Consider the following 27,199-nt stretch of genomic DNA (forward strand, 5'->3'; position numbering starts at 1 on the left):
GCCGGGAGCGGAAGTTCCCGGGCTCCGCGCGCGGTCCAGAGGCGTTGGCGCGGGCGCCGGGCGCGGGCCCAGGTCTGCCTGGTGGGCAGCGGGACGCGGCGAGCGCGCCGGGCCCGGCCCCGCAGCCATGAACCTGGAGCGGCTGCGGAAGCGTGTCCGGCAGTACCTGGACCAGGTGGGGTCGGCCGGGGACGCGGGCGGGGCTCTGGAGACGCGGTCCTGGCGGCGCGCGGCCATGCGGCCCTGGGCTTTGGTTCGGGCCGGAGCCCTGGAGGGAGCGTCGAGCGCCGGCCCTCTGCGGCCGGCAGGCCGGGGAGCGCTGGGCGCCGGGCGTCTCCGAGAGCCCGGCACGGGTCGGCGACCCCGAGCCCGGTCCGGCCAGTTCAGCACACGCTTCCTACTGAGCGCAAGTCGAGGGGTGGCCTGTGAACTTCGCTAGTAAATAGAAAACGTTTAAAGCTTGGTTGTCCTTATTTGGGCAAGTTTAAGTGAATAATGATAAAGACAAACTTCTAATGTCAAAATCAGTACTTTAAAAAGTTCGTGTTAACTACACCTCCTCTCCCTTCCCTTCGCTTGAATGAGCATCAGTGTTTAAGGAAAGACGTATTTCCAGAATCAGCAGCATCCCTTTAGTCTACGATGTCACCTAGTCTTTGTAAAATATATGTGGTCCCAATAAATTGGAAACCAAGAAGGGGAGAGAAAAGCCTGTTCAGTGTGAACTGTTAGGAGTTGAATGTGAAATATTGTTGCTGGTTGTTTGCAACATTCAGAACGCTGTATTTTGGTTTGCCTTAAGTCAGATGAGTTAACCAAATTCTTCCGGAGCACTTTTCCTCTGGCTCTGGGCGAGGAAGGGGACAGGCCTGCTTTCAGCCTTCCAGGCACTAAGGTTGGGCAGATCTGTGACCCTGCCAGAGCATCCCTCCTCCCACATTGACTGGCAGCGGAGTTCCAGGTTCGCATCTAGGAGGCCTGAGGCAAAGACTGAGAGCCTCGCTGGCGATCACTTAATCAGCCACGTCCTTAAATACCTGCTGAGGTACTTCTGCAGAGTACAAATTTTTTAAAAAATCTGCCTTCTTAAATTGTATGTCAACAGTCTTCCACGGAACTAAAACTCACCTGCGATAGAATACAGAGATATGATTGATACTATACATTAAAAAAAATACTGTATTGAGATGTTGGTGTGTTATATAGCATTAAAACCTTCTAGTAATACTAGCTATCTGTGTAAAACTGTTGAAAGAACAGGGTAATTACTGCTTTTTCTTTTTATGATGCAGCAGCAGTATCAGAGTGCTCTGTTTTGGGCAGATAAAGTAGCTTCACTCTCTCATGGTAAGTGACAAATTCTATTTTTCTGATTTCTCTATCCTTAAAAGAACTTTCTACTTCACCTCGCACCTTTGACCCTTTATGTGACTTTCCCTCCAGAGGACCCCCGGGACATTTACTGGTTGGCCCAGTGTCTTTACCTGACAGCCCAGTATCACAGGGCGGCTCATGCACTTCGGTCTCGGAAACTGGACAAAGTGAGTGAGTCCAAAGGTGTTAAAAATGTTGTTAGGTTAGTATTTTAGGTATATGTTCTTTTTATGTGAACATACTTTGAAGAATATTTTAAAGGATTCAGTTTCTCTTATGAAATGTAAAGAGAAATTTCTTGTGTTTCTTTTCATGTTTCTTTTTGGTCTCAGCATGAGGCATGCGGAAGCTTAGTTCCCTGAACAGGGATGGAACCCATGTCCCTTGCGTTGGAATCGCCAGGAAAGTCAAAGAGAAATGCTCTTATTCCTAACTCAGGTCACTTTGTTTTTCCCTCCTGCCACCCCCACCCCCCATCCAGTCACTAAGTTTTGACAACACTTTTCTAAATAGCTCTGAAAGTATTGGCTGTTCCTTTCTGTCTGATTACCACTCTGCACATCAGGCCTGTAATTTGTCTGTTTGTTGTTTTAGCCTCTCTCTTTTGTTCAGTAACATCTTTCCCACACCCCTTTCCTTGTCTCCAGTTCATCCTTTAAACTCTCACAGGGTGGTCTTCCTAAAACAGATCTGATTACATCTCTCACAGTACCACTCAGCGCTTTCTCAGTGCTTTCCTAGTACCTACAGGATTCCCTAGTGGCTCAGCTGGTAAAGAATCCACCTGCAATGCAGGAGACCTGAGTTCAATCCCTGGGTTGGGAAGATTGCCCTGGAGAAGGGAAAGGCTACCCACTCCAATATTCTGGCCTAGAGGATTCCATGGACTGTATAGTCCATGGGGTTGCAAAGAGTTGGACACGATTGAGCGACTTTAACTCATAAAGTCAGATGCAGTCATGGACGCCCCCCCAGGTGTTTTGTGATTTCTCTCCAGTTGTCACGTAGTCACCACCACCGTCAGTGCGTGGAGTGTGTGTCCAGTCATGCTCGCTGCTCGCAGCTCCTGAGACGGGTGACAGCTGCTCACACTCAGTGCTGGGATGCTGACCAACTCCCAAGTTACCTTCTCCCCCGGAGGGGGTTTCCTTATTCAACTGGCTAGTATTTTTTCATGCGATTCTTTCATAGCTTATAAAAGAAACTATGTGCTGTACTTATGTCTCCCTTGTTACAACCTCCTTGAGGCAAGTCCTTATTCCTTTTTGAATCCTTGGTGCTTGGCAAACAGTAGGTTCATGATGAATATGAGACTTTTTTTCTCTGTGAGAGTAGAAGAGGAATCATGAAAATAACTTTGATCTCTTTTTTGTTATACTTTTCTTTTCGATCAAAGATGCATGTTATCTTGATCACTTTTTTGATAGATTAATTTCTTTTCTAGTTGTACGAAGCATGTCGCTACCTTGCAGCTAGATGCCATGTAAGTATTGCTCTGGTTATTTGGTAAAGGTTTAATGCTGTGAATCTTTGTATCCCTCACATGAGAGTGAGAATTCAGTATACTGATTCTCCATTTACTAAAAGCTGATGTGCATGAAGAAAATTCTACTTTAAATTTTAAATTTAAGTAATGAGTGGGTACAGTATTCATGACCTTTTAAAATCTTCAGTGACTGTGTTTATCTAGTATCAGAAGTCATAAGTGACAAAGGCTGTGTCTGTTTTTTATATAGTTTGCTGCGAAAGAACATCAGCAGGCTCTTGATATTCTTGACATGGAGGAGCCGATCAACAAACGGCTGTTTGAGAAATGTTTGAAGGATGAAAGTGGCTTGAAAGACCCCTCCAGTGACTGGGAAATGTCACAGTCCTCAGTAAGTAATACAGTAAGAAGTTTCAGTGACATCAGTAAGAATTGCCCACAGGAGAGGGCAAATATAAATCACCTTCTTTTACTTCATTATGATCGTCTTAAAATAGTTGGGTTGCCAACTTACTTGATTTTCCCAACCCGAAAAGATTTTAAGACATTTCTGAGCCATTAGAAATTGTAATTGTGTCCTCAGATGCTTGAATCTGAAATAGGCAAACTTAAGGTCTTTCTTTTCAACTTTGATGTTTTAAATTCCTTCCCACTTTTCCCTTCTTAACTGTGTTTGACGAAGTGACTTAGCAGCAGCAGCAAGAAACCTTGTTCTTTCCAGGAAGTGGTTTGATGTTACTATTTGTGTTATTTTCTGTATTTCAGTTTGTGTACTTCATACCTGCCTGAAATCGCAAATTCCTGCTGGCAGAGATTATATAATGTAATGTAAAACAGATAACATTCACAGCCAGATTACTAATCTGGACTGTTATTCTTTTTTTAAACAACTGTCTTGAAATGTAATTCACATAACATGCAGTTCATTCTTCAGAAGTGCATAGTACATTGGGTTTTAGTATATTTACTGAGCTGTACAATCCTTACCATAATCACTTTGAGAACTTTTTTTTTTTAAATTTCAGCAAGAGACCCTATATCACTTAGCTGTTAGCCACCAATTCCTTCATATCCCAGTTACTCTTTGTAACATATCTGTGCAGGAACTTGGTTACTCTGCTCTTCACCATATAGTGGTAGGAATACTAAACATTCTTAGGTTTTTTTTGTGTGTGTGAGGAAATGCATTGATGGGCGAGTTGAGGATTATTACTTTTGGACCTCTTATACATTAACTGCTAAGAAATGCATGATTTATTTTTAATGCAGTATTTATTTTATTGAGTTTATGTTTTTTTAATAACTCACAGATACTGCATAGGTCTAAGATTCTCCCATAATGTCCTCTACTGTTTTTAATTGTGGTTTTATGATGAGTCTCCTTCATCCCATTTCCAGTTAGTGGCGTCTCTGCGTGCATGTGTGCTCAGGCGCTCAGTTGTGTCCTGTCTTTTGCGACCCCATGGACTGTAGTCCGTCAGGCTTCTCTGTCCAGGGAATTTTCCAGGCAAGATGACTGGAGTGGGTTGCTGTTTCCTTCTCCAGGGGGTCTTCCCCACCCAGGAATAGAGCCCCCGTCTCCTGCATTGGCAGGCAGTTTATTTAAGCCACCTGAGAAGCCTAATGGCATCTCTGGACAACCTTTAAGCTCACTTATTTGTTTTTTGAGGTTCAAATCTAGAACATAAATCTGGTTTCTCCATCCTTTTGTTACTGGTAGTAGTGAGGTGGCTACTGTGTGAGCTGCTTACCGTGTGCTGCCTCTGGATGGTACCACCTCCGACCCTTACAGCGCCTGTGAGTTAGATGGGGAGGGGGACTGAGGCGTGAGCAGCTGGAGCATGGTCCAAGGTCACTTGGGAGCATCACAGCTGGGACTGGAGCTCGCCTCTCTCCGGGCCCCGAAGGCCAAGCTCCTGATCCGTGCTGCGCTGCTGCCAGTTCTCTAGCGCTTCCTCAGGTTCGTCCCTGAGACGCACCGTCAGGCTGTCTTCATGTTGACTCGGCGTGTGTGTGCTCTGTGAGCTATTCTGCCGTCTTGGAGGCAGAACAAGTATGAACAAAGTAGCATCGACGCATAACCGAGTCATAAAGGTTTGTTGACGTGAGGGAGCCTCGGGAAGGTAGGTGCCAGCAGTTTTACTTTGTTTTATGTTTCTGTTAATGTGTATTGTGTCTGACACTGAGATGGAGTGAATCCTTTTAGATATTAAAAAAAAGTCTTCGCCTTCGGACAGCATATGATTTTTGATCAAAATTACTTTCAGTAGTATTGACTTAGTATGTGACTTATTTTTCCAACAGATAAAGAGTTCCATTTGTCTTTTACGAGGAAAAATCTATGATGCTCTAGACAACCGAACCCTCGCTACCTATAGCTATAAAGAAGCTTTGAAGCTTGACGTGTATTGCTTTGAAGCATTTGATCTGTTAACGTCCCACCATATGTTGACAGCCCAAGAAGGTTTGGAAACCCAGGTGTTTTTATGTTTAGCACAATTAATATTGTTTGTTTTTCTGAAACTTATAGACTCAATAGCAGGCTATGTACAGGTTTTAAATAAACCTGTTCGCTTCCTTCATGTCTTCAGACGTGAAGCATTTTGCAAAATACAGTATTGGGAAGTACTTCTTGCAGTCAGCCTCTTGATGACTTGAGGTTGTGTAAGAATTCAGGGTCTGATTCAGTGATTCCCAACACGGCTGCACTTTAAACCCCGAGGAGTTTGACAAATATTCAGTGTGCAGGTCCCGACTCCTGACCAGTCAAGTCAGAATCCGTGGTGGGAGCCTGGCATCAGGTGGTTCTAAGGTGACGCACGGGCTGAGAGCCATTGACCGAGTGTGTGGCCAGTGGTGCGAGGTGCCTGAACGAGAGAAGCAGAGAAGGTGGAGATGTGTCAACGGGACTCAGACATATTTTGGCCTGATGAGCTCTCAGCCTGTGGTTTTGTCCCCTGGAGGACATTCGGCAGTGTCTGGGGAGAGTCTGACTGTCTCAGCTTGGGGGCAGATCAGGGTGGGGGTTGGAGGTTGCCTGTGGAATCCTGTGGGTAGAGGGCAGAGGACAGCCAGCACGGCAGAGATTGTCCCCGCAGAGTCCGTCGTGCTGAGGCTGGGGGTGACGCTCAAGCCTGAGGGTGATTAGAGTTGCCTGAAGGTTCGCACACAGCTGTTTCATGGTTCTCATCACCTCGGTCTTAGTTTTCTGTAGTACATTTGATCTTGTTGTTTTCTTTTGACTTCTGTATGCTTAGACCAAGAGTTATAGAAGAATAATTTTTGTTGCTGATTTTTTTCACCATAATTACTGAGGACATTCTTTTTTTGTTAATATTTTTTAGAAAAAGAACTTCTTGAATCACTACCTCTTAGCAAGCTCTGCACTGAAGAACAGGAATTGCTACGTTTTCTGTTTGAGAACAAGTTGAAAAAGGTAAATTAAAATATCAAGTTAGTATTTGCTCTATATAAGTATCGTATTTCTTTCTTTAAATTTGGTCTCTTTTATGGGTTGAGAATTTAAACATTAATTTTTATTAGTTTAGCACACTTGCAGGAATACACATAGGTTATTTTAAATAATATGATTCCTAACAAAGCTTTCAAAAATATGTCTTTCTCCCAGGAACAACTCTTACTTTTATTTTTTTTTTTCTTTTCCTGCCAACTTTTTAATAATGTTAGTTTCTAAATCAATGACTCTCTCATACTCTACAACTCTTACTTTTAAAAGATGAAACTGTTAGATAATGGGATGATGTGTGAAAATGAGGGTTTTTTCTTATGTTTCCTGTACTTCTACTTTGTAAAATACTTCCTACCATGGAATTCTGTGATAAAAGTGAGAAGAGAATCAGACTTGTGAAAGGAGTGTTGGTAACACTTGCAGTTGGAAGTTCGAGAGTGTCGCACCTGTCGTGTGTTAGACGTTGAAACACTCGGGTCAGGTTGAGTGTGCCTTCCGTGCTTCCCACTGAGCCATGTTTGCGTTCCTCTGTTTCAGTATAATAAGCCTAGTGAAACTGTCATCCCTGCGTCTGTAGATGGTTTGCAGGAGAATCTGGATGTGGTCGTGTCTTTAGCTGAAAGACATTATTATAACTGTGATTTTAAAATGTGCTACAAGCTGACTTCTGTGTAAGTACATCCATTTACTTTTGTGCAGGAACGTAGAGTATAGCCCGCTTTACATGAGCAGTGTGTGGGATATGCTTTCTGAATGATGTCGACTGATGGGTGCGCCTTTGCAGAGTACAGAGCGGGTGTTGGCTCAGAAGAGCAGTCTACAGACAGAGGCGTGCGCACATTTGTTGCTTCGTGTCATTAACTTGGGAGTGTCCGTGTCCATCCCCAGCGATAATGTGCAAGTTTGGGAATCCCATCCTGGCACCTGCTTTATAAAGTCGATTCTTTGTTGCAGTAGAGACAATAAAACCCCACAGGGACTGAGCGTCAGGCTCGCTTGCCAAGCCTCCTGCCCCACCGTCAGTTCTTCTCTGTACATAGTTCACATTTGCCTCTGGGGCTGCTTAAAAGACTTGAATTCACAAAGATTTTAATTGACAAGTAGGATTCATTTAATATTTCATATCATTTTTGATTCTTCTAAATAGACCACTTAAATTATATTTGTTAATTTAAAGTAAATGTTTGTAGTGATGTTTATGTTTATTACTTCTGAATAAATCAGGATTTTCACTTTAATTTATAACCTAATCATTGCCTTAACTAAGATAGTCTGAGGATAATGGAGTTAAGAAACTAAAAATGTATTACAACCCACAGTATTGTGTGTAATTTGGAAATGACTGTTTAAATAAACATAGCTAATTGTAATGAGTGCTGTTACAAACTGTTTGTACCTACATACATAATGTGCTGCTTTAACTTTCAGAGTGATGGAAAAAGATCCTTTCCATGCGAATTGTTTACCTGTACATATAGGAACACTTGTAGAGCTGAATAAAGCAAATGGTAAGACTATTTTAAAACTAAGAATTTTTATAACAAAAATATTCTGTAACTGGAAATTTTCTCTCTCGAGTCCTGGGTAATTGCAATTGCAGGTGACAGCTAGGGGAAGAAGCGCCCGTCAGACTGACCAGTGGTCTGTCTCGTCATGGCAGCAGGACACGCTTCCTTTATCCCTACTTTCTGCTTCCTTTTTTAAATGTAATTTGTGTTCCAAGATGTCATAACTTTAGAGTGTTGGGTGGCGGTTTGCCTTTTTCTTTTTCTTGTAAAATCCATAAGAAAGCTGATATGGCAAGAGTCAGTAACTTTAGAAATTGTAAGGGGGCAGAGTTTTAATGTTTTCCATATTTTAACATTTCAGAAACATTTAGAGTTTGGACTATATTTGCCCTTAAATCTTTTAAACTGAATGATCAGCTCTGTCAAGAAGGGTAGCCAGGCACTCCAGCTCTAGGCTTGCTGCTCCAAGTACCATCCGTAGACCTGCAGCATCGCGTCTCCTGCAAGTTGCTGGGGGTGCAGGCGCTCTAGCCACCCTGGTCTTTGTGTCACTCAGGAGGAACTCACCTTGCTGATGCGATAAACTGGAGAGTTTGGTCAGCCAACCTGGTTGTGGGTGGTTGAGATGGTCTGTGATAGGCCCCTGGAGTAAGAGACGTGGGCTTTAAGACAGGCGAGGCCCTTTGAAGCAAGCCAAGCACGTGAAGTGCTCTGTCATGTGCTGCTCGTCCAGGCTTCTAGGCCCTCTGAGTGCTGCCTGCCCACTTAGTACCAGGTGTGGGGTGGGGAGTAAATGACAGCCAGTGACTGCTCGTGGAGTTTCTGTGTTGCATCAGGTAAATGAATTTTGTGTCTAGGAAGAAAGAAAAGTATAAAATCACTGCTGCGAGAACACAGTGTATATTGTTGTAAAGAGTTGTAACTGGGGGAAACTCATATCTTAAAATTCCATTTGCTATGAATAATTTTATTCTTTTTTTTTCTTTTTCTCTAATGTAGAACTTTTCTATCTTTCTCATAAATTGGTGGATTTATATCCTAGTAATCCTGTAAGTAAATATAAACTTTTTTTCCTTATAGTAATTTTTTCTTACTTAAACTTTAAGAAAATACTTAACTAGTGTTTAGATAGAGGCTAAATTTAAGTTGATACAGATGTTTTATTTTAAGTTGTTGGAGCAGAATCTTCTAATGGTTATGATCATTAGAAGCAGTGTTCACTTTTTCAAATCACAAAAGTATTTTTTTAGTATATAACTTAAAAATCTTTATTTTTTATGATTATAGGAATAATATATGCTTATCATTTTAAAATATTTAACATACAGAAAAATTAAATACTAAAAGTGAAAGCCGTATATCTCTCATAAGCAATGTTAATACCTGCTTGGTATTTCTCCTGTTGCATGTATGATAACTTACTGAATTATGCACTGAGTGAATCATTGTGTCTTCCAAACTGCCATGGATCAGAACAAAAACATAGAAATTGAAAATGGAATCAGAAACTATGTGCTTAAAGACAAAAGTCAGGAGTCAGGGTTTAAATCTCTGAGAAGAATCTGCACCCCATAGTGGAAACCGTTTATAAAGTGGAGAAGTCAGTGCAGGAGAAGTTAGCTAACGAGGTGGAGTCTGTAGACCCAAGCTGGGGCCTCGTGCTTCAGATGCTGCAGGAACACGGTGGGAGGCACCTGGAGCAGCAGCTGTCGAGAGTCTGGTCTCTCTTTACCCGGGACCTTTCGTAGACAGCCTGTGTAGAGAAGGTTCTGTCGTGAATGAGTGTGTGCTGGACATCTGACTTGTTGCTGATTCCCAGTGCAAGGTTATGTGCCTTTGGTCATGGTGCATTTTAAACTTTTTAGGTGTCTTGGTTTGCAGTGGGATGCTATTATCTCATGGTTGGTCATAAAAATGAACATGCCAGAAGATATCTCAGGTATGAACTTACTGTCTTCCTCCCTCTGTAGTAGTGAACCTACAGGAAGTAATTTCTTCGTCATCTGCCTTAATATAGTAACTTGTAGTACTTTAAAAGCAGTATGAAAGAAGGTGTTTTCTCCAGATTTTATTCAGTTGTATCCATTGTGTTCCCTGCTCTTTATAAGATGCTGTAGAGGGAAGGGGAGATAAAAGTAGTCAGTGGTATAGACCTTGTCTTCAAGGGGCTTATGATGTATTTAAATTTTTATTTATAAATGAGAATAAATATGAATAGGGAATAATATGAAATATTTTGGGAGTTTGTTATTTACAGAGATAGTATTAACCTCTTACTATGAGGACTTTTTAAATTGTGAAATTACATGAAACTCCGAGGTCAGGGTCACTAAATGTGACTGTAGGACAGTATTCCTGGGGACGTGCCTGGTGGTCCAGCGGTTAAGACTCTGCTTCCACTACAAGGGCACATGTTCAACGCGGGGTGTGGGAACTGAGATCGCACATGCCACGCTGTGCAGCCTAAATAAATAAAAAAAAAAATACTTAAAATCAGAATGCTTGGCAAAGTGAACAGGTTTACCTAAGGATCTGCTGTGGTATTAGCTTGAGGAGTTCCATGCAGCCCAGTCCAGCTGCTTAACCAGTGTTATTCAATTACTCAAGTACAGAAAAAGCTCTAGTAATACCTGTGACTTCCTCCATGTGAACGGAATAGAAAACGGAACTGTGGTAAAGTTCATAAACTTTGGACCCAGCTTTGATTGCTAGACCCCATGCTGCCACTTACTAGGTATGATTCCTTGGGAGAGTTCATTCCCCTGATCCTCCCTCTGCTGTGAAATGGGGAGTGATGCATCTGTGTGCCAGGACTGTTAAGAAGCTGAGGTGACAGGAGAGGAGCCTGCGCTAGGGAGAGCGCTCGGTTTGCTGAGTGTTAAGCACTTCAGGGACACGTGCTTGTGTTTTTGGGAGCAGGATGATTCGTGTTACAGCAGTTCGCTTGGGCTGTGCTGCTTTGATTTACTGCGCTTATTCAGTGATGAATTCTATGTGAAACAGGGAGCATCTGGGTAAAAGAAATCTTAGAAAATAAAATGCTAAGAAAGTGGGAATCTCGTCCTTTATATTTTTCATGTTTTGTGATATGCTGTCTTTATTGCTCATTGTGGGTCACCTAGTTGAAGACTGTAAAACTATGTAGTCCTGTCCATCGAACCATCTGTAGGCTGTCACTTAATCTTTCCATCCTCGATATACTTAACCCTTAAAACATAAATAACCCTGAAAGTTACCAGGGTTAGATGGTGCATAGCAGGCCTTCATTAAAAGGTTGCTTCTGCCGCTGGTTATCTCCTCCACTTTGAAATGAAGCTCCTGGGTCAAGTAATGTTTATAAAGTCTATGCAGAACGCTAATGGGTTCCACTATATACCTAGGAAGTTGTGGACCTCTCCTAAAATTACTTAAAATTTTGCTTGTACTATTAAGCATTATTTTATTTCAAGTGAATTAACACAGTGTTACATTAGTGTTTAATACATTGACAGCTTTCATTAACATAATTCTGATGTCCTTGAAATAGTCAACTTCCATAAAATTAACCTAACAACTTTAAACATTACACACATGAATGAAATTTCATCTTTTAGCAAAGCTACGACGCTGGAGAAGACTTACGGGCCGGCATGGATCGCGTACGGGCATTCGTTTGCAGTCGAGAGTGAGCATGACCAAGCGATGGCCGCCTACTTCACCGCAGCGCAGCTGATGAAAGGGTGCGCGGGACAGGCTGATGCAGCAAGTGGGATTTCGTTATCACCGTCTCGGCCACTGGGTTGCTAAAGCGTAGTGTGTCTCGTTAGTAGCTTACGCTTGTGAAGTAGCTATGGGGGCGAGAGGGAAGACAGCTGGCGTGACTTTGCCGAGTAGTTTATCCTGACCGGCACAGAGGGGCGTGCTCACGCTGGCTGAGGGAGCGGAGGAGGGCGGAAGCTGTCTCATGTGCTCATACAGCAGTGGCCAGGCCGTGAGCCGGGAGGCTGCTCGTATCCTGCTGCTGTGCAGAAGGTGTCTATGTGGCTTCTTTCATGATTCAGATTCAGGACTGAGCCTGCCAGGGCTGTGAATTCATGTCCGTGTTAAATGTCTTGATACTAACTGAGCCCTAACAGTATGTTGCTTTGCGGAGCAGAGTACTGCTGTTCTTCCTGTTGACTCTTTTTAGGTCTTCACTGGTTTCACTTTGCCCCGTTCTCTCGTGTGGGCTGCTGCTGCTGCTGACCACAGCCTTACCTCTGATGGGGAGGTGGTGGGAGTGCCAGGGTGCCTGCTGATCTTGGCCAGTTACTCACCTCCTGAGAAATAGGAGCAACAGCAACACTTAGGCCTAGGCTGACTGAGGAGTAATGAAGAAAATTCTAGTTACAGACTGGGATCAGTTTCTGACACACAGAAAGCACTCAGTGCAAGTTAGCTACCTTACCTTGTTGCTTGAATTGCATTTGTTAGGTTTGATTTACTGGCACTCAGTTCTGCATCTATATTATTTAGGGTCCCAGCTTTTTTAAGTGTATTACATTTTCTGTGTATGACTTTGATATCTAAGTAGCTGTCCATGACACTATTATAAAAGACACAGCTCCCTGAGAATCCTAGTCTTTCAGGCTGCCATAACAGAGACCACAGACAGTGGTTTAAACAAAAGAAGTCAGGTTTCTCCCGTCTCGGAGGCTGGCCGGCCGGTTTGGTTCCTGGTGAGGGCGCTCGTCCTGGCCTTTGGGCGGCTGCCTTCTCACTCTGTCCTCATAGGGAACTCGGTCTGCCGTCCCTCGTAGGATACTAGCCCTGCTGTGTTGGGGCCCCACCTTTACACCCTCATCTGACCTTTATTATTTCCTCATAGGCCCTCTGAGTGTAGTCACTGGAGGCCAGCATGGGGCCTAAGGTATGGGTTTGGGGGAGACATACATCAGTCTGTGATCCTGACATATTACTGGTACAGTCCTCCAGATTACAGTTGTTCAACCAGTTACTGACCCACCTAAATGGTCCTCGTACCCAGTCCATCCTGTTGACCACGACTGCCAGATGCTTTCCAGTGCTTTGCTGAAGCTTGGCTCAGTGTCCGCATGTACCCCTAATGTGTCAGTCTGGCAAACTGCAGCAAATAATAACTTGCTGTGGGTTGTTTCTTCCGAGCAAATGCTAGAGTCTGCTAGTTTTATTTTGCTCTTCTGGGTGCTCACAAACCCAGAATAGTTATTACTAACAAGTAACAGTTACTTCTTAGTTACTGATCAAGAGTCAAAACCAATAATTAATTATATGATTTAACACTTGTAATGTTTCCCAGTCGAGCACTTTTTAAATTAAATTTTCACATTACCTCATCAGGATAAGCATTATTTTCCTCTCCGTTTTACTTCTTCATCAGAATAGCTTTGTATTCCCTTAGCTTACTCTCTGTTTGGTTAATTGTTTGAAATTGCATACATCTGTTAAAATTTTCTTTATGACTTCTTGAGCCATTGGTTATTTAAGAGTGTTGTATAATTACCAGATATTTGTGAATTTCCAACATTTCCTTCAGTTATTTCTAATTCCAATGTGATTGAAGATCATACTCTGTGATTTCAGTGTTTTAGGTTTCTTGAGGTTCTTTACAACCTAGCGTGTCTGACTTAGAGGACACTCCATAGCAGTCCTCCCGTGTCCGAGAGCCCCACTCCCGCCAGCGCGCTGCTCACTGCCCTGAGTCCTGCCGGGCCACAGTGTTGTTCATGGCTTCTCTTGTCGGTTCTCCACCTTGTGATTTCATTCATGATTGCAAGTGGGTGTGGGTTTCTCCTTGTCACAAGTAGAGTGTTCCTGTGAAACCTTTAATAAGCTGAAGTCGTGGAAAGTTTCTTTCCCATAAAAGCAGATACCTTCTTCATATTTCCGTTGGTTAGCCAAAACGGGTGGGTCCTGCATGCCCATGAAGTGGTGTAAAGCATGTTTTCAAATGGCAGCTGATATCCTTATTGAAGTCTCCAACTGTTCTGTTGAATTGTCTTTTTCCCTCCAATTCTGGCAGTTTTTACTACTAGCTTTGGGGTCTCTACTGTTAGATTCTTGATGGATTTAGCCTTTTATCTTTGTGAAACATCCTTGGTTGTTTCTAGTAACAGATTTTGTCTGAGTTTGTTTTATCTAATGTTTAGTGTAGCCATTCCTGCTTATTTTGGTTGTTACCTGCATGGTGTATCTCTTTCAGTCTTTTCAGTTTCAACTTGAGTCTTTTGAATCTAAAGTGTGTCACTTGTAGACAGCAAATAGTTGGAACATGGTTCTATTATTGATTCTGCCGATTTCTTGCCTTTTGTTGGAGTTTTATCCGTTTGTGTATAATATAATTAGTAATAAGGTAGGATTTAGGCTTGCCATTTTGCTCTGTTTTTTAATATGTTACATGTTTTTTTCTTCTATTTCTCCTTACTCTTTCTTTGGTTAGATCCTTTGTAATTACCACTTTAATTCTGTTTTTTTCATATAGTGCATTTTTTGAGGTTTTAGTCATTATCTTGGGGGGTTACAATGAACATCTTAAACAGTCTACTTTGGATTAATACCGACTACTGACTAGAGTACTTTCCAACACTAACAGCCAGTTCTCTGATTCTCCAGACACCTGTGGAGTCCTACAAGTCAGTTCAGTTCTCACGCTGGTCCTGGGTCACTTGTCCTTCTGACTGACTGGCTGTAAATCAGGGGTTCCCACAGCTCCTCCTCGGGTCTGATTATTTGCTGGAATGACTCACAGAATGCAGGGAAGTGTTTTGTTTATTATAAATGATACAATTCAGAAGGAGCCAAATGGAAGAGAAGGGCAGTGCACGGTCCGTGGGTAGGAGTGCACGCAGCCTCCAGCTCTCTCAGGACCGTGCTGTGGTCACCAGCTCGGAAGCTCTTGGGATCTTGCAGTCAGGAGTGTTTCCAGAGTTTAGCCTTCAGCCTCCCTACCAGGAAGTCTGTGCATGGGGCTGAAAGTTCCAGTCCTCTCAGCACCTGGTCTTCTGGTGACCAGCCTCGCTCTGAGTCCCCATTAATGTAAATTGGGTGTAATCAGGAGGGGCTTGTTGTACATGACAAAGGACACACCTCTCACTCAGGGACTCCCCAGGCTTTTAGGAGGTCTGTGCCAGCAACCAGGGACAAAACCAAATGTGTTTCTTACTTTATGACACCAACTTAATTTCAGTAGGTCAAGTTCAAGAAGAGCTGCAAACAGAAATACATTTATACTGTCTTATCCTTACTTATGTGGTTATTTTGTCCAAATTGTTTTTCCCTTTGGATTTGAGTTACTGTCTAAGTGTCTTTTTTTTCAGCCTGAGGACTCCCGTTAGTATTTCTGGTTGGGCAGATGTGCAAACAGCAGATTCTCTGTTATCCGTTGTTGTAATGGTTTCAGTGTGTAAAGTTTTTCAAAGAAGCTATGAGAAGGAGAGCAGGTGTATATTTGTGTTGTTTGTTACATCGACCTTTTTTTACTGTTCCAAGTTCTCTTCATTTGTTCCTGTGAATTTGAGGTACTCTCTGGTGTTGCTGTCTTACTCCAGGACTCAGTACTTCCTCACTCCAAGGTACTGTCCAGTGTCACTTGCTTATTCCAGGACATGTTGCTTCTTGCTTCACAACTCCTTACTCCACGTGTCCTTACTCCAGTGCTGTCTGCTGTCTCTTCCTTGCTCCAGGGTTCCGTACTTTCTCACTGCAGACGCGCTCGGTGTCGCGTGCTTTTCCTCAAACACTGTCAGCCGTGCTTCCTTACTCCCAGGCAGCTTTTGCTCCCTCCACCTCATTGGTGCTGTTAACGGTAAACATTACAGTCCTGTATACGTTAGGCCTGTCAGTCAAGAGAAGAAAGGTGAAATGTAGTCACCTTTATTGGCGCTCTGTTTTTTATGTGGATTTGAATTCCTGTCTGGGGTCAGTGATTGCCCAATACTCCTGCATGTGTGTGTGTGGAGGCTCTTGGTGGCACTTCTGTAGGCAGCGCGGTTGTAACTTCAGCTGTGACTGGAGTGGAGCCCGGGCGGTCGGTGCTCACTGACACTGTCCGACCACCTTCAGGGAAGGGTCCTCTTACTGTGACCACTGTCTGACAGCATGAAGAGATAAAGTTCAAGGAAATTAGTTCCTCTGCCTAGTCAGAGGCTATGAGAATGGAACATGACGTATTCCAAGCTCTTTAGCGAAGAACTGCTAATAACCGATGCAGTGGAAGTCCACTTGAGGGCGGGGCTGGTTCCATAGTGGGAGCGGGGACTGAGCACAGCCATGAGGGGTCTGTGTTGCTGAGTCAGTGAGAGGAACATAGTCTTGGCTGGGGGCATGGATGCGAACACATGGGACCTGCCCTTGTGCTTTACAAGGGTTTTGTTTCTGTCTTTTTACTGTAGAATAATGGAAAATATGGGTAAATAGGTTGCTGATAGATTCTAGAAGTGGCAGCTGATTATTCTAAAAGCTTATTAGATACTCATTAAATATTAGTAAATGAAGTGTTAGAAAAAAGCTAAGTGCTCTTTTTGGTATGTAAAAGTAATTTTGCAGACAGGGTTTGAAAATATGAATTCTAAAGTTGTGAGTGTTGAATATGTGAACTTTTCCAATACTTTTAGGTGTCACTTGCCAATGCTTTATATTGGATTAGAATATGGATTGACCAATAACTCAAAATTGGCTGAAAGATTCTTTGGCCAAGCTCTAAGCATCGCGCCAGAAGACCCTTTTGTTATGCACGAGGTTGGAGTGGTTGCATTTCAAAATGGAGAGTAAGTACCCATGGGAGCCCTTTTGTTCCTTTTTGTAAACAGAGCAAAACCTTGATCACTAGAGTTTAACCTTAACTGCCCAGTGACTCTTAATAGATGTCTTATTTTAGAAGGAGGTGGACAGTTAAAAAGAAATAGCAACCATTACCTTGGAAGTCTTTAAAAATACTACACCCGGGTTTTGATCCCCTTCACTGTGGGCTGGCACAAGCTCTTAGGTCCAGGCCTGGACACTACAGGGTGGCCTGGAGGCACTGCAGAATCCCTTGTCATCTCTTTGTTGACCAGGAATTGGATTCATACATTTGAGAAAGATTTCTCACAATTTTGAAACAAAAATGTTTCCCTTTCAGTTATCAGTTAATCCAAAAGTTAACCAATTAGGTTGGCCCAGCCTCTGAGTTTCCTGGTCAGTGGCTGAGGCTTGCTGTTGCTCTGGATGTTTACAGAACAGGCAGTTCGGTGTCACACCGAAAGAACTGCCTGTGATCCTTTACACTAAACTGCGCGTACATTTTAAACCAGTAAATTAGTACCAGTGTAGTGTTCTTTGTGGCATTGGTGTGTATTCTAAGAACTGGGTTATCTAGTCTTTATGAGTTTGGAGCCTCTTAAAATAATGTGTAGTGATGATTTCATGCATCAGTTTAGTTGGAGTCTATTTTGGGCCCCTCCGCTGCCCCCCTCCCGCTTGTGCTTTTCTTGGTTATTTCACAGTTTAACATGACCCCCAAGCAGAATGCCGGAGTGCTGCTCGTGTCCTAAGTGCAGGAGGGCCGAGACATGCCTTGAATAGAGTGTGGGGTTAGACGAGCTCTGTGCAGGCGGCAGTCACAGTGCTTTTGCTGTGAGTTCAGTGTTCGTGAACCAGCAGTGTGCATTAAGTAAGATGGTGCCACACTGCAGCGTGTGGAAACAGGTGCTCTGAGCAGCTGGTGAACCTGCGAGCAGAGGGCGTGGTTCTCCCACCGGGAGCGGTGGTTCCGTGTTGGCGAAAGTGCTGTTCACAGTCTTTGTAGAACCTGATTACTGAGAGTAATGAGAATATGCTCTATCTCCCAAGTACTGAGCTCTTGTGAAGGTAATGCCATAAAAGTAATCATTTGTCTCCCTTGAATTTTAAAAAACTAATTACACATGTTTATCTCATTTTTATTATTAGAAGAAGATAATTCACATATTTTTAAAATGTTTATATGTGCTAATTTTGAATAAACTACAACTTTTTCCCTCCCCTCTATTTTAGATGGAAAACAGCAGAAAAATGGTTTCTCGATGCTTTGGAAAAAATAAAAGCAATTGGGAATGAGGTATTCTATATAATATCTGTAAATACAGACACACTCATAAATATGTTTAGTATTGAGTGAAGAAAATAGTATCTGTCTTGCCTAGTATGTATTAGCCTAATATTTATCATCGCAGATGTGTGTCAGTATTTGACCTATCCTGGTACGTGGTGAAAAAAGAGTGTGAGAGGGCAGTTGGCTGTCTGCTTCTTCGGAGGCTCTAGTTTTGATCTGTGGGCGTAATTGGAATGCATTTGATGATGGTTCAGTGGGGAGAGTATGTGATGATCCCGGAAGGGGGTGGGCACTGTCATGTCTGACTTGTCCTTTCTTTTTGATGAACGGGTACCTGTAGCAACAGGTCCCCTTTCTGCAGGAACAGGGCCAGGTGTAATTAAAATTAGACCTGTTGTTGTTCTTCCCTACCTGGTATTTAAGATATGTTCAGATCTGTAACCAGGCTCTGGTTCCTGGGAGATGCGTGATTTTGTGCTTCCAGCTCTCTCGGATGTGAACACTGATATTACATTAAACGTGGCAGCTTTGGGCCCTGTGCACTTCTGTAGGTCAGAGGTTTGCATGTTGTTGCTCTTTGTGTCCTGATTCTTTTTATTCACACCCATGTTGTCGTATTCTGTTCTGTTACCACTTCCCGTGTCATTCTGTTCCGGCCCACAGGAACACTTACCCACAACACACATCTTCCTCAGCTGTCAGTTTCTTTTTACTGAGGAGACAGACAGAGCTCCCCTGGGCTCCCTACCCGGTGACAGCTTACTTGTCCCTGTAGACACAGCCTTGCTTACTTTGGCCTCTTGTCACATGAACTTAAGAACATCGTATTCTGTGTGTCTGCACGTTTGTGTATAAGCGGGTCGTCCGCAGTTCAGTCCCGGGTGGCTGGATGATGTATGTGTTTCTGTTAACACAGGGCTGCACTTGTGACCCTGCCCATTTTCAAAGTGTTGAATACCTTAGGATCTTGCCACTCAGGCTGGAGCAGTGCATTGGCATCAGTTGGGAGCTTGTTAGAAGCGCAGAACCTTGTGTCTGCCAAACCAGAATCTGCAGTTTTAGCAAGACTTCCAGGCGATTCTCATGCACAGAGAAGTTTGACATGCACTGTTGCAAAGCACAGTTGAAATTGAAATTATAACTTTGATGATTTGAAGGCACTTTGGGTTCTTGCAGATATTTAAAGTAATGGTTTAAATGCAAAAGCACAGTACTATTAAACTTTCCAAGTACCCATTAAAAAGTTTTATGAGGAGGCAAAGATAACTGTGTGACTTTGTTGCAGATGTCAAGAGTAGCCGCAGGAAAGCAGTTTGCGCCTAAGAATCATAGAGGATTTGTTTCTTTGACGTGGGCAGTGCCTCCCAGAGCTGGGCTCAGGGGAGTTAGAGGGTGTGGTCAGGTCTGCTGATTCACTTGGTCCTGACTCACGGCTGCCTGTCAGCTGTGTCCTGAGCTCTGAGCTGGTAGGCAACAGAGAACTGGCCCGATATTGCCTGCTCTTAGATCAGTGCAGATATAAATTGGCAGTAACAATGCAGTGCACAGGAAGGGCTGTGATTGAGGAAATAAAGGAACCGACACAGACTAGTGGGTGGGTCAGGATGGCCTTCTGGGTTCAAGGAAATGCACTTCAGTCCTAAAGGGTGGACGGCCGGCCAGGCAGAAGTAGGGAGCAGGGCATTTCAGGTATTGCAAAGGGAATGTGCAAAACTTCAGTATGGCTTGGGTTTTGAGTTCACAGAGAACATCAAGAAACAGGGCAGGAGGGCGAAATGTGGGTCTCCAGGGGCCTTGAAAGGACGTGAGAGTTTGCACCTCGTCTTGAGATGGTGGTGGCACAGGAGCAGCTCTCATAGGGGCGGCATGGTCAGACAAGACTTGTCAGTGGTGGGGTGGAGCTCTGGGAGGAGTCTGATAAGCAGGTGGTTCCTGGAGGGGTTGGGTCGGGGATGGCATGGACGTGAGTGGGGCACTCAGAGGGGTGATGTTACTGAGCTGGGATGACGGGAGAGAGGATAAGGTTAGCATATGACTTGTTGGATTTGAAGTGCTTGTGAGATTTCTAAGTAGAAACATGCACTAGGCAGATGGAGAATTCTGGGCTGGAGGTACAGAATTTGAACATTTGAGGCATAGATGGGCTCTTTGACAAAATTGTGCTGATAAAATGAACCTCAGAAAGTGTCCTCCAGTGGGAAAGATGGAGAAGCCACTAACCCTGGCTCAGTGCTGTGGGAGCACCAGGGGATACCCGCAGACAAGCGAGGTCCTGCTGTGCGGATGGGCAGGGCGGAGCTGCTTGTGAGTCGTGGTCTGATGTGCTTTGTTTTAGGTGACAGTTGACAAATGGGAACCTTTGTTGAACAACTTGGGCCATGTGTGCAGAAAACTTAAGTAAGTGAAGTAAAGCATTTTTCAGAAATTTTCTTTGTGACTAAAATTTTACTTAATTTTGTGTAGCTGTTTCCATAATTTTTTTTTCTATTTCCATATTTTTGAGATCCTTTAGTTTTCTTGTACTTGGTTCTTCAGATATAGCAAGCAACTGAAGAGATGTTTTTATTACCTTTGTTAGTATAATTTTATTTTAGAATTATATTGAGAATAGTAATAACTTCTGTATTCTTGGATTAAATGCTTAACTGTTCAAAATTACTTTAGAAGAATTAGGACAGTAGCACCTAATTAAAGCCATATTCGTATCCTAATCCACTGCTTTCCTCTAGATGCCAGTTTCACAGAGTGATAACTGGTATGATATTAGATCATAATTGAGAAAGAGACTCTTTGGTTAAATAAGTTTGATAACCTTGAAGTTACTCAGAAGTTAGCAGGTTTTTCAGGGTATCTTGCAGTCTTTACTATGCATGATGAACTGCAGCGTTTCCCAAACATTATCGTGCACGAAACCTTTTGTCACCAGGGTTTCTATAGAGCAAGTATTCTAGAAAATTTGGGGAAATGCTACTCCAGGTGACTCCTGTGGACCTTAAAGCAAAACCATTTAGTTCCTTTAACCACCCCTGGCATGGGAAGCTTGCCTTCACCTAACAGAGGCCTTGCTGCGTGATGGGGCCAGGGCTAGGCCCAAGAGTCAAGGGTGGGATTCAACTGGTGGCCCTGTGGAACTGTCTGCACTCGGCTGGGAGACAGACTGAAGTGGATACACAGTGGATGTGAGGGGCATTGCCACGTAGACCATGACTCTAATATAGGGAGGTGTTTCTGTGTGTGCCCATCCGGGAAAACCCGCTGTACCCACTGACTGCTTCTCTCTTCTGTTCTCCCTCCTCATAGGAAGTATGCTGAGGCCTTGGACTACCACCGGCAGGCCCTGGTGTTAATCCCTCAGAACGCATCCACCTACTCCGCCATCGGCTATATTCACAGTCTGATGGGCAACTTTGAGAACGCTGTGGACTATTTCCACACCGTACGTCTTTCGTTTGTACCAAGAACTTTAAATCTGATTGAGAGTTACCACTTGTTTGAAACATCTTTTCTAGGCAATGTTTTCTTATTTCAGAGAAGTGCAATTTAAAATGTACGTTTTAAAATTCTTCAGGCAACCTTGGATTTTACTCTTTTCTTTGCAGAGAAAAGTGTATGAGTTGTCGTACAGTTCTCAGATGTGAGCCTTACCTGAGTATCTGTCAGCGCAGCTGAGCTGGGTGCACGTCTAGGGAGCCCTTTGGGAAGTCCAGTCTTTCTATTTATGACTTAAAAGTAATTGCCCAACATGAGCAGAACTGCTGCATTCGTCATTGGAACAGGCTCTCTCCTTAATCCATATGCAGTATTTCATCAAATCTAAGCCACCGTTAGTAATTAGAAAGCAAAAAGATTATATCAAAACTTATGCTGCCATTTAAACTTTAAGTCTTTCCTGTCACTTTGGTTTTTTTGTTTGCTTAGAAAAAGTTCTCTTTTGGACATACTAGGGCATAGATTTTTGTCAGGGAGCACTCTGTTATCTACATAAAAGAAGATATAAGTGAAATTGTTAGGATATTCAGTTCTTCACGTTCAGAGTTTGGTTCTAAGTCACTTTTGTACCAAGTGATCAATATTCCTGTTTTCCCCAAAATTGTGTCCACATGTCAGTACACATTCCCCACTCAGGTGTTTCCCAGCTAGTGGCACTGGCTCTGCCAGAAAGTGTACCAGAACGTTTCTGGATAATGCCCACAACTCATTGCTTCCTTTGGGCATTCTTCAGGTGGTATGTGGTCTAGTCTGTATTACTCATGTGGCCGCCAGGCCCACACTGCTGACACAGGCGTGCTCACCACAGTGAGACCAGCTGACAGCAGTAATAAGAAGCCACCTGTTGAAAGACTTCCAAAGTTCAGATGCTAGAATTTGAAAAAACGTGGGTCTTCAAATTGATGAAATAACTGTATTTGGAGAAAAAGATAAAATATGAGAAAATACAACATTTCAAAGTTACATTAGTGAATGATAGATTTGTAACTGGGTTTGCAAGGGTTGGTTAGAGATTTCAGGGAAGATGAAGTCCTGAAGTACCACCGAGATGACCAGATACTTGTTGAGCAGGAGTGTGGACTAAGCAAGTTTTCTGGTTTTTGTGACCTTTCAAATGTCTATATTTAAGTGTTACATAATGTATTTCTTTTCTGTGTTTTAATTAATACAGAAGGTTTCGTGGGCTTTTTAAAAATCCTTCTGGAGGGCAGCATTTCAAACATAAAAGATTGAATAGTGTAATGACACGCTACATACCCATCATCCAGTTTCAGCAGTTACGATAGCCACTCATGTTGTCTGTATAACAACCTCCTTTCACTGCTATCCTGAGTTCCCTGGAATATTTAGAAATGAGATCCATGGCAACGCTTTAAGTCAATCAGAAAGAAACAGATTTTCTTGTAATAACCAGGCTGAATCTTCTCTGCAGGCCCTTGGTCTTAGGCGAGATGATACATTTTCTGTTACAATGCTTGGTCATTGCATTGAAATGTACATTGGTGATTCTGAAGCTTATATTGGTAAGATTATAATTGTTCTTATTGATGTTGTAGTCCATATCTTAGATCGTTGTATATCTCTGTTTAGGTGTCTCAGATTCTCATATAAATTCTAAGTTTATTTGTCTGATCATTCTTGCTATAGTAGTATCAAGAAACTCCATTTATTTCAATGGAAGAGCATGTGGGGATTAATGATTCATGGCTTCCCTAGTGGCTCAGAGGGTAAAGCGTCTGTCTGCCCGCAGTGCGGGAGACCTGGGTTCAGTCCCTGGGTTGGGAAGATCCCCAACCCAGGAGAAGGAAATGGCAACCCACTCCAGTATTCTTGCCTGGAAAATCCCATGGACGGAGGAGCCTGGTGGGCTGCAGTCCCTGGGGTTGCAAAGAGTCGGCAGGACTGAGCGACTTCACTTTGACTTGCTTTCACTTTCACTTTCTGTGTATCCGTTCACTGTAAAGTCAAGTACTTGCTATATTCACTTTCTATGTATCCATTCACTGTAAAGTCAAGTACTCGCTTTATGCAAAATGCCATTTAGAACATGGGTGATACACAAGAGTCAGTCTATCTGCATAACTGAGAAATCTTGAGGGGTTTTTCTAATAAGTAAATGCTTTACTGTTTTACAATGCAGAGTATAGCATGTTAATCTTGGCACTTCAGTGGACTGTTAAATTGCCTTATGTTCACATTTCAATGCTATGTAATTTTTCAAATTTTTATAAATGATTAGCAAGTCATAAGGTAAGTTGGTATGGAGTTGTTGGAAAAGACCCTGATGCTGGGAAGAATTTAGGGCAAGAGGAGAAGGGGGTGACAGAGGATGAGATGCTTGGATGGCATCACTTACTCAGTGGACATGAGTTTGAGGAGACTCAGGGAAACAGTGATGGACAGAGAAGCCTGGCTTCGGTTCGTGGGTCACAAGGAGTTGGACACGACTGAGTGAACAACAGCAAGAACTGCAGAGGTAAGTTGGTGTGGAGTTGTGGCCCTTAGTCAGGAACACTGTAAAGGAAAGAATGCTGCAGTGAGGTTGCTTCCTGAGATCTTGGGGGGCGAAGACTTCTCTAACAGGATGTAAAAGCCTAAGGGGAAAAAGTGTTAAAGTAGGCTTCAATAAAATTAAAAACTTGAGGGCAAACAGGCACACTAGAGACCAAGAGAGGTCCCTTACAACATATACATTCATCAAGGAGCTTGTCTATATGCAAAAAATCCTACACATAATCCTACAGTAAGAAAAAGTGTCATCAAAAATGGGCAAAATACTTGAACAGGAGTTTCACCAAAGAGGATATTCAGAGAATTAACAAGCAAATGAAGGTGCTCGGTGTCATTACTTACCAGGAGAGTGGATAAAAGCCATGATGAGGCATCTCTATAACCTGCCAGAACGGCAAGAAGAAACAAGTACTGGTAGTACCTGGGGTTGGCGACGGCGCAGAGCAGCTGGGACTCTCGCATGTTGTTATTGCTGGATTATAAATAGGTCAGACTCTTTGGTAAACCGTTTAACAACACGTTTGCTGAAGTTAAACAGGCCTGTTGTTGCCCAGTGCGCAGCTCTGGCCAGCAGAGGCATGCCGTTTCCCACAGCCCTCAGGTTGGGTGGTGACTTGTGTGCTGGGCTTTCACTTGGCAGGGCTGGCGGTCTAAGATGGTATCATGCACAGGGGAACCACTGATAGAGCTGGGCCCCTCCGTGGGTCTTTACCCCAGGCTTCTTTATAGCATGGTGGTCTCAGGGCCTGAGGCAGAAGAACTAAAGTTTCAGGGCCCCCTGTAGGCTACAGTTTGCACAAAACCATTTCTATCACATTCTTTTCATCACAGTGAGTCACGGGTTCAATCCCTGATCCAGGAAGGTCCCACATGCCACGGGTAGTTTATTCATTTGGAGCCCCTAAGCCTGTTTGCAACGACTGAGCTGGCGCTCTAGCAGAGCATGGGAGACGCGACTACTGAAGCCTGCGCTCCCAGAGCCCGTGGTCCGCCACAGGAGCAGCCGCTGCGGTGAGAGGCACGCCCTCCACAACCAGAGAAGAGCCTGTGCAGCAGTGCAGACCCAGCACAGCCCAGAATAAATGCATGAATGAAAACTATTAAAAAATGTCTGGAGACCCAGTACTAGAATGGATGTTTGCCTGCCCTCGTAGAGGTCTTACAAAAGGAGATTGCTAAGGTGGTTCATTACATGTTATTTTATTGAACATATAATGTTACGTTACATTCGGGTGTACAGCATAATGATTTAATATCTGCATTGTAAAACCACCACCACAGTAGGTCTAGTTAACATCTGTCACAACACAGAAACATTTTTTTCTTGAAATGAGAACTTACAAGGTAAACTCTCAGCAACTTCTGAATATGTAAAAGGGTGTTATTAACTGTAACTGCCATGCTGTGCTGTTTTTATCTTTAGCAGACTTGTGTGTTATCTGTCAAGACATCTGTTACTGAAAGCTATTAGTTTGAAGCCTGTAAAACTGTCAAGTTGTTCACGTCAGAATAGTTGAACCTGTGCTAAGACACTTTAGTCGTGTCCGCCTCTTTGTGACCCCATGGAGCTACCTGCCATGCTTCTCTGTCCGTGGGGTTTTCCAGGCAAGAATACTGGAGTGGGTTGCCATTTCCTCCTCCAGGGCATCTTCCCCACCTGGGGATTGAGCCAGCGTCTCTTGGTTCCCCTGCATTGGCAGGCAGATTCTTTACCAGTAGTGCCACCTGGGAAGCCCTGATAGAGCTGGGCCTCTCCGTGGCCCATCCATTATTCTTACAATTTTGATTTGTGGAAAATCAGTGTGTTTCTCTGGGCCTGGGACTTGTGACTGTACTCTGGCCAAGTGCCAGCCAGGAGTTCTCCATCTGCAGCTGCTGAGGAGGTCCTGCCCACAGGCTCCTGTTGGTGCTGACTCCTTTGAGGGTAGGAGGCGGCTGCTGAAGCCCTGGAGCTGAGCCTGCCTGTGCTTCTGGGAGCCTTCCCCACAGTCTGCCTTCATCATAAAGACCCATGGGGCAGAGAGACATGGGAACATTTTCGTTAGCTATGCATGTGCTCTTACAAGGACATGTGGCCCAAATGATAGAGCAGTGTTATGTATTGCTGGAAATGACACATGGGATTTTCTGTGTTGTTCTTACTGTGGTGTGTCTGTCTTTTTAGGAGCAGATATCAAAGACAAACTAAAATGTTATGATTTCGATGTGCATACAATGAAGACATTAAAAAACATTATTTCACCTCCGTGGGATTTCAGGGAATTTGAAGTAGAAAAACAGACTGTGGAAGAAGCAGGGCTTGCACCACTAGAAACCTCAAGGAAAACCCCAGATTCCAGACCTTCCTTGGAAGAAACCTTTGAAATTGAAATGAATGAAAGTGACATGATGTTAGAGACGTCTATGTCAGACCACAGTACATGATTCCAGACTAGTCCCAGTTCCCCTTTGTCTTAGAGTAAGTCTTTCCTCTCATCCTTGTCTTAAACATTTCCAGTTTCTCAACATGCATCCGGACCCCATCTCTGCATTTAGGAATGGATACTTGCCTTAAGAGATTGGATTGCACAGTTTTGCAACAGATGTTTTCTGAATCTACAAAATAGTAATGCAAAGTGAAATAAAGAAGGTAAACCATCTCTCATGTCTTTTTTTCAACAGACTTTTATTTGGGGCTAATTTTGAACTTACAGAAAATCTACAAAGATAGTACCAAGAGCTTCCATATGCTCTCACCCAGTTCTCGTATTTTTAACATCTCATGAGGCTGTGAGACTTTCATCATAACTTAGAAATCCACCTTGGTTTTCAGTAACCAAACTCCAGGCGTTTGGGATTTCACCAGTTTTCTTATGAATGTCCTCTTTCCACATCTGCATTTGGGAGGCCTAGGCTGTCAGATCTCTTAGGCTCCTTGGCTGTGACGATGTCTCAGACCTTGTCTTTCATGATCTGGACAGTTTTGAAGAGGACTCGTCAGATATTTTGTAGAATTTCCCTTAGTTTGGGTTTGTTTCAAGTATTTCTCTTGATTGGACTGGAGCGTTGGGTTTGAGGTGTGAGGTACCTTTCTCATCACATGTGTCAGGGGTGCGTGTTGTCAGCATGACTTACAGGAGGTGTCAACCTGATCACTGGTGGCATTGGAGTCTGCCACGTCTGCCCTCTGAGAAGTCATCGTTCGCCCCTTTCCACACTTTAGAAACAAATCATTAAGTACAGTCTACCCTCCGTTAGACACAGGGTTTAAGTTAAGCTCCATCCCCTGGAGTGGATGGTGATTTCATCTGTTTTCT

At 43.4% G+C, this 27,199-nt stretch overlaps 1 protein-coding gene across 2 annotated transcripts; it reads left to right on the top strand.

The window, feature by feature from the left end:
* CDC16 (cell division cycle 16) lies at positions 1-26,547 on the top strand. 2 transcript variants are annotated; one of them, XM_027558076.1, is made up of 18 exons: positions 1-175; positions 1,293-1,347; positions 1,444-1,541; positions 2,819-2,857; positions 3,111-3,251; positions 5,165-5,324; positions 6,205-6,296; positions 6,867-7,000; positions 7,758-7,837; positions 8,837-8,886; positions 9,703-9,776; positions 11,431-11,556; positions 16,447-16,599; positions 17,846-17,909; positions 20,239-20,300; positions 21,204-21,339; positions 22,825-22,915; positions 26,068-26,547. In XM_027558076.1, the coding sequence occupies exons 1-18, from the start codon at positions 128-130 to the stop codon at positions 26,325-26,327; spliced, it is 1,863 nt and encodes a 620-aa protein (XP_027413877.1). In that variant the 5' UTR covers positions 1-127; the 3' UTR covers positions 26,328-26,547. The 2 variants fall into 2 exon arrangements, with proteins under 2 accessions (XP_027413877.1, XP_027413878.1); XM_027558077.1 differs by lacking the exons at positions 1-175; positions 1,293-1,347; positions 1,444-1,541 and adding an exon at positions 1,643-1,812.
* Positions 26,548-27,199: the final 652 nt, after the last annotated feature.

Source organism: Bos indicus x Bos taurus, chromosome 12 (assembly GCF_003369695.1).
Source record: "Bos indicus x Bos taurus breed Angus x Brahman F1 hybrid chromosome 12, Bos_hybrid_MaternalHap_v2.0, whole genome shotgun sequence".
NCBI lineage: Eukaryota > Metazoa > Chordata > Mammalia > Artiodactyla > Bovidae > Bos > Bos indicus x Bos taurus.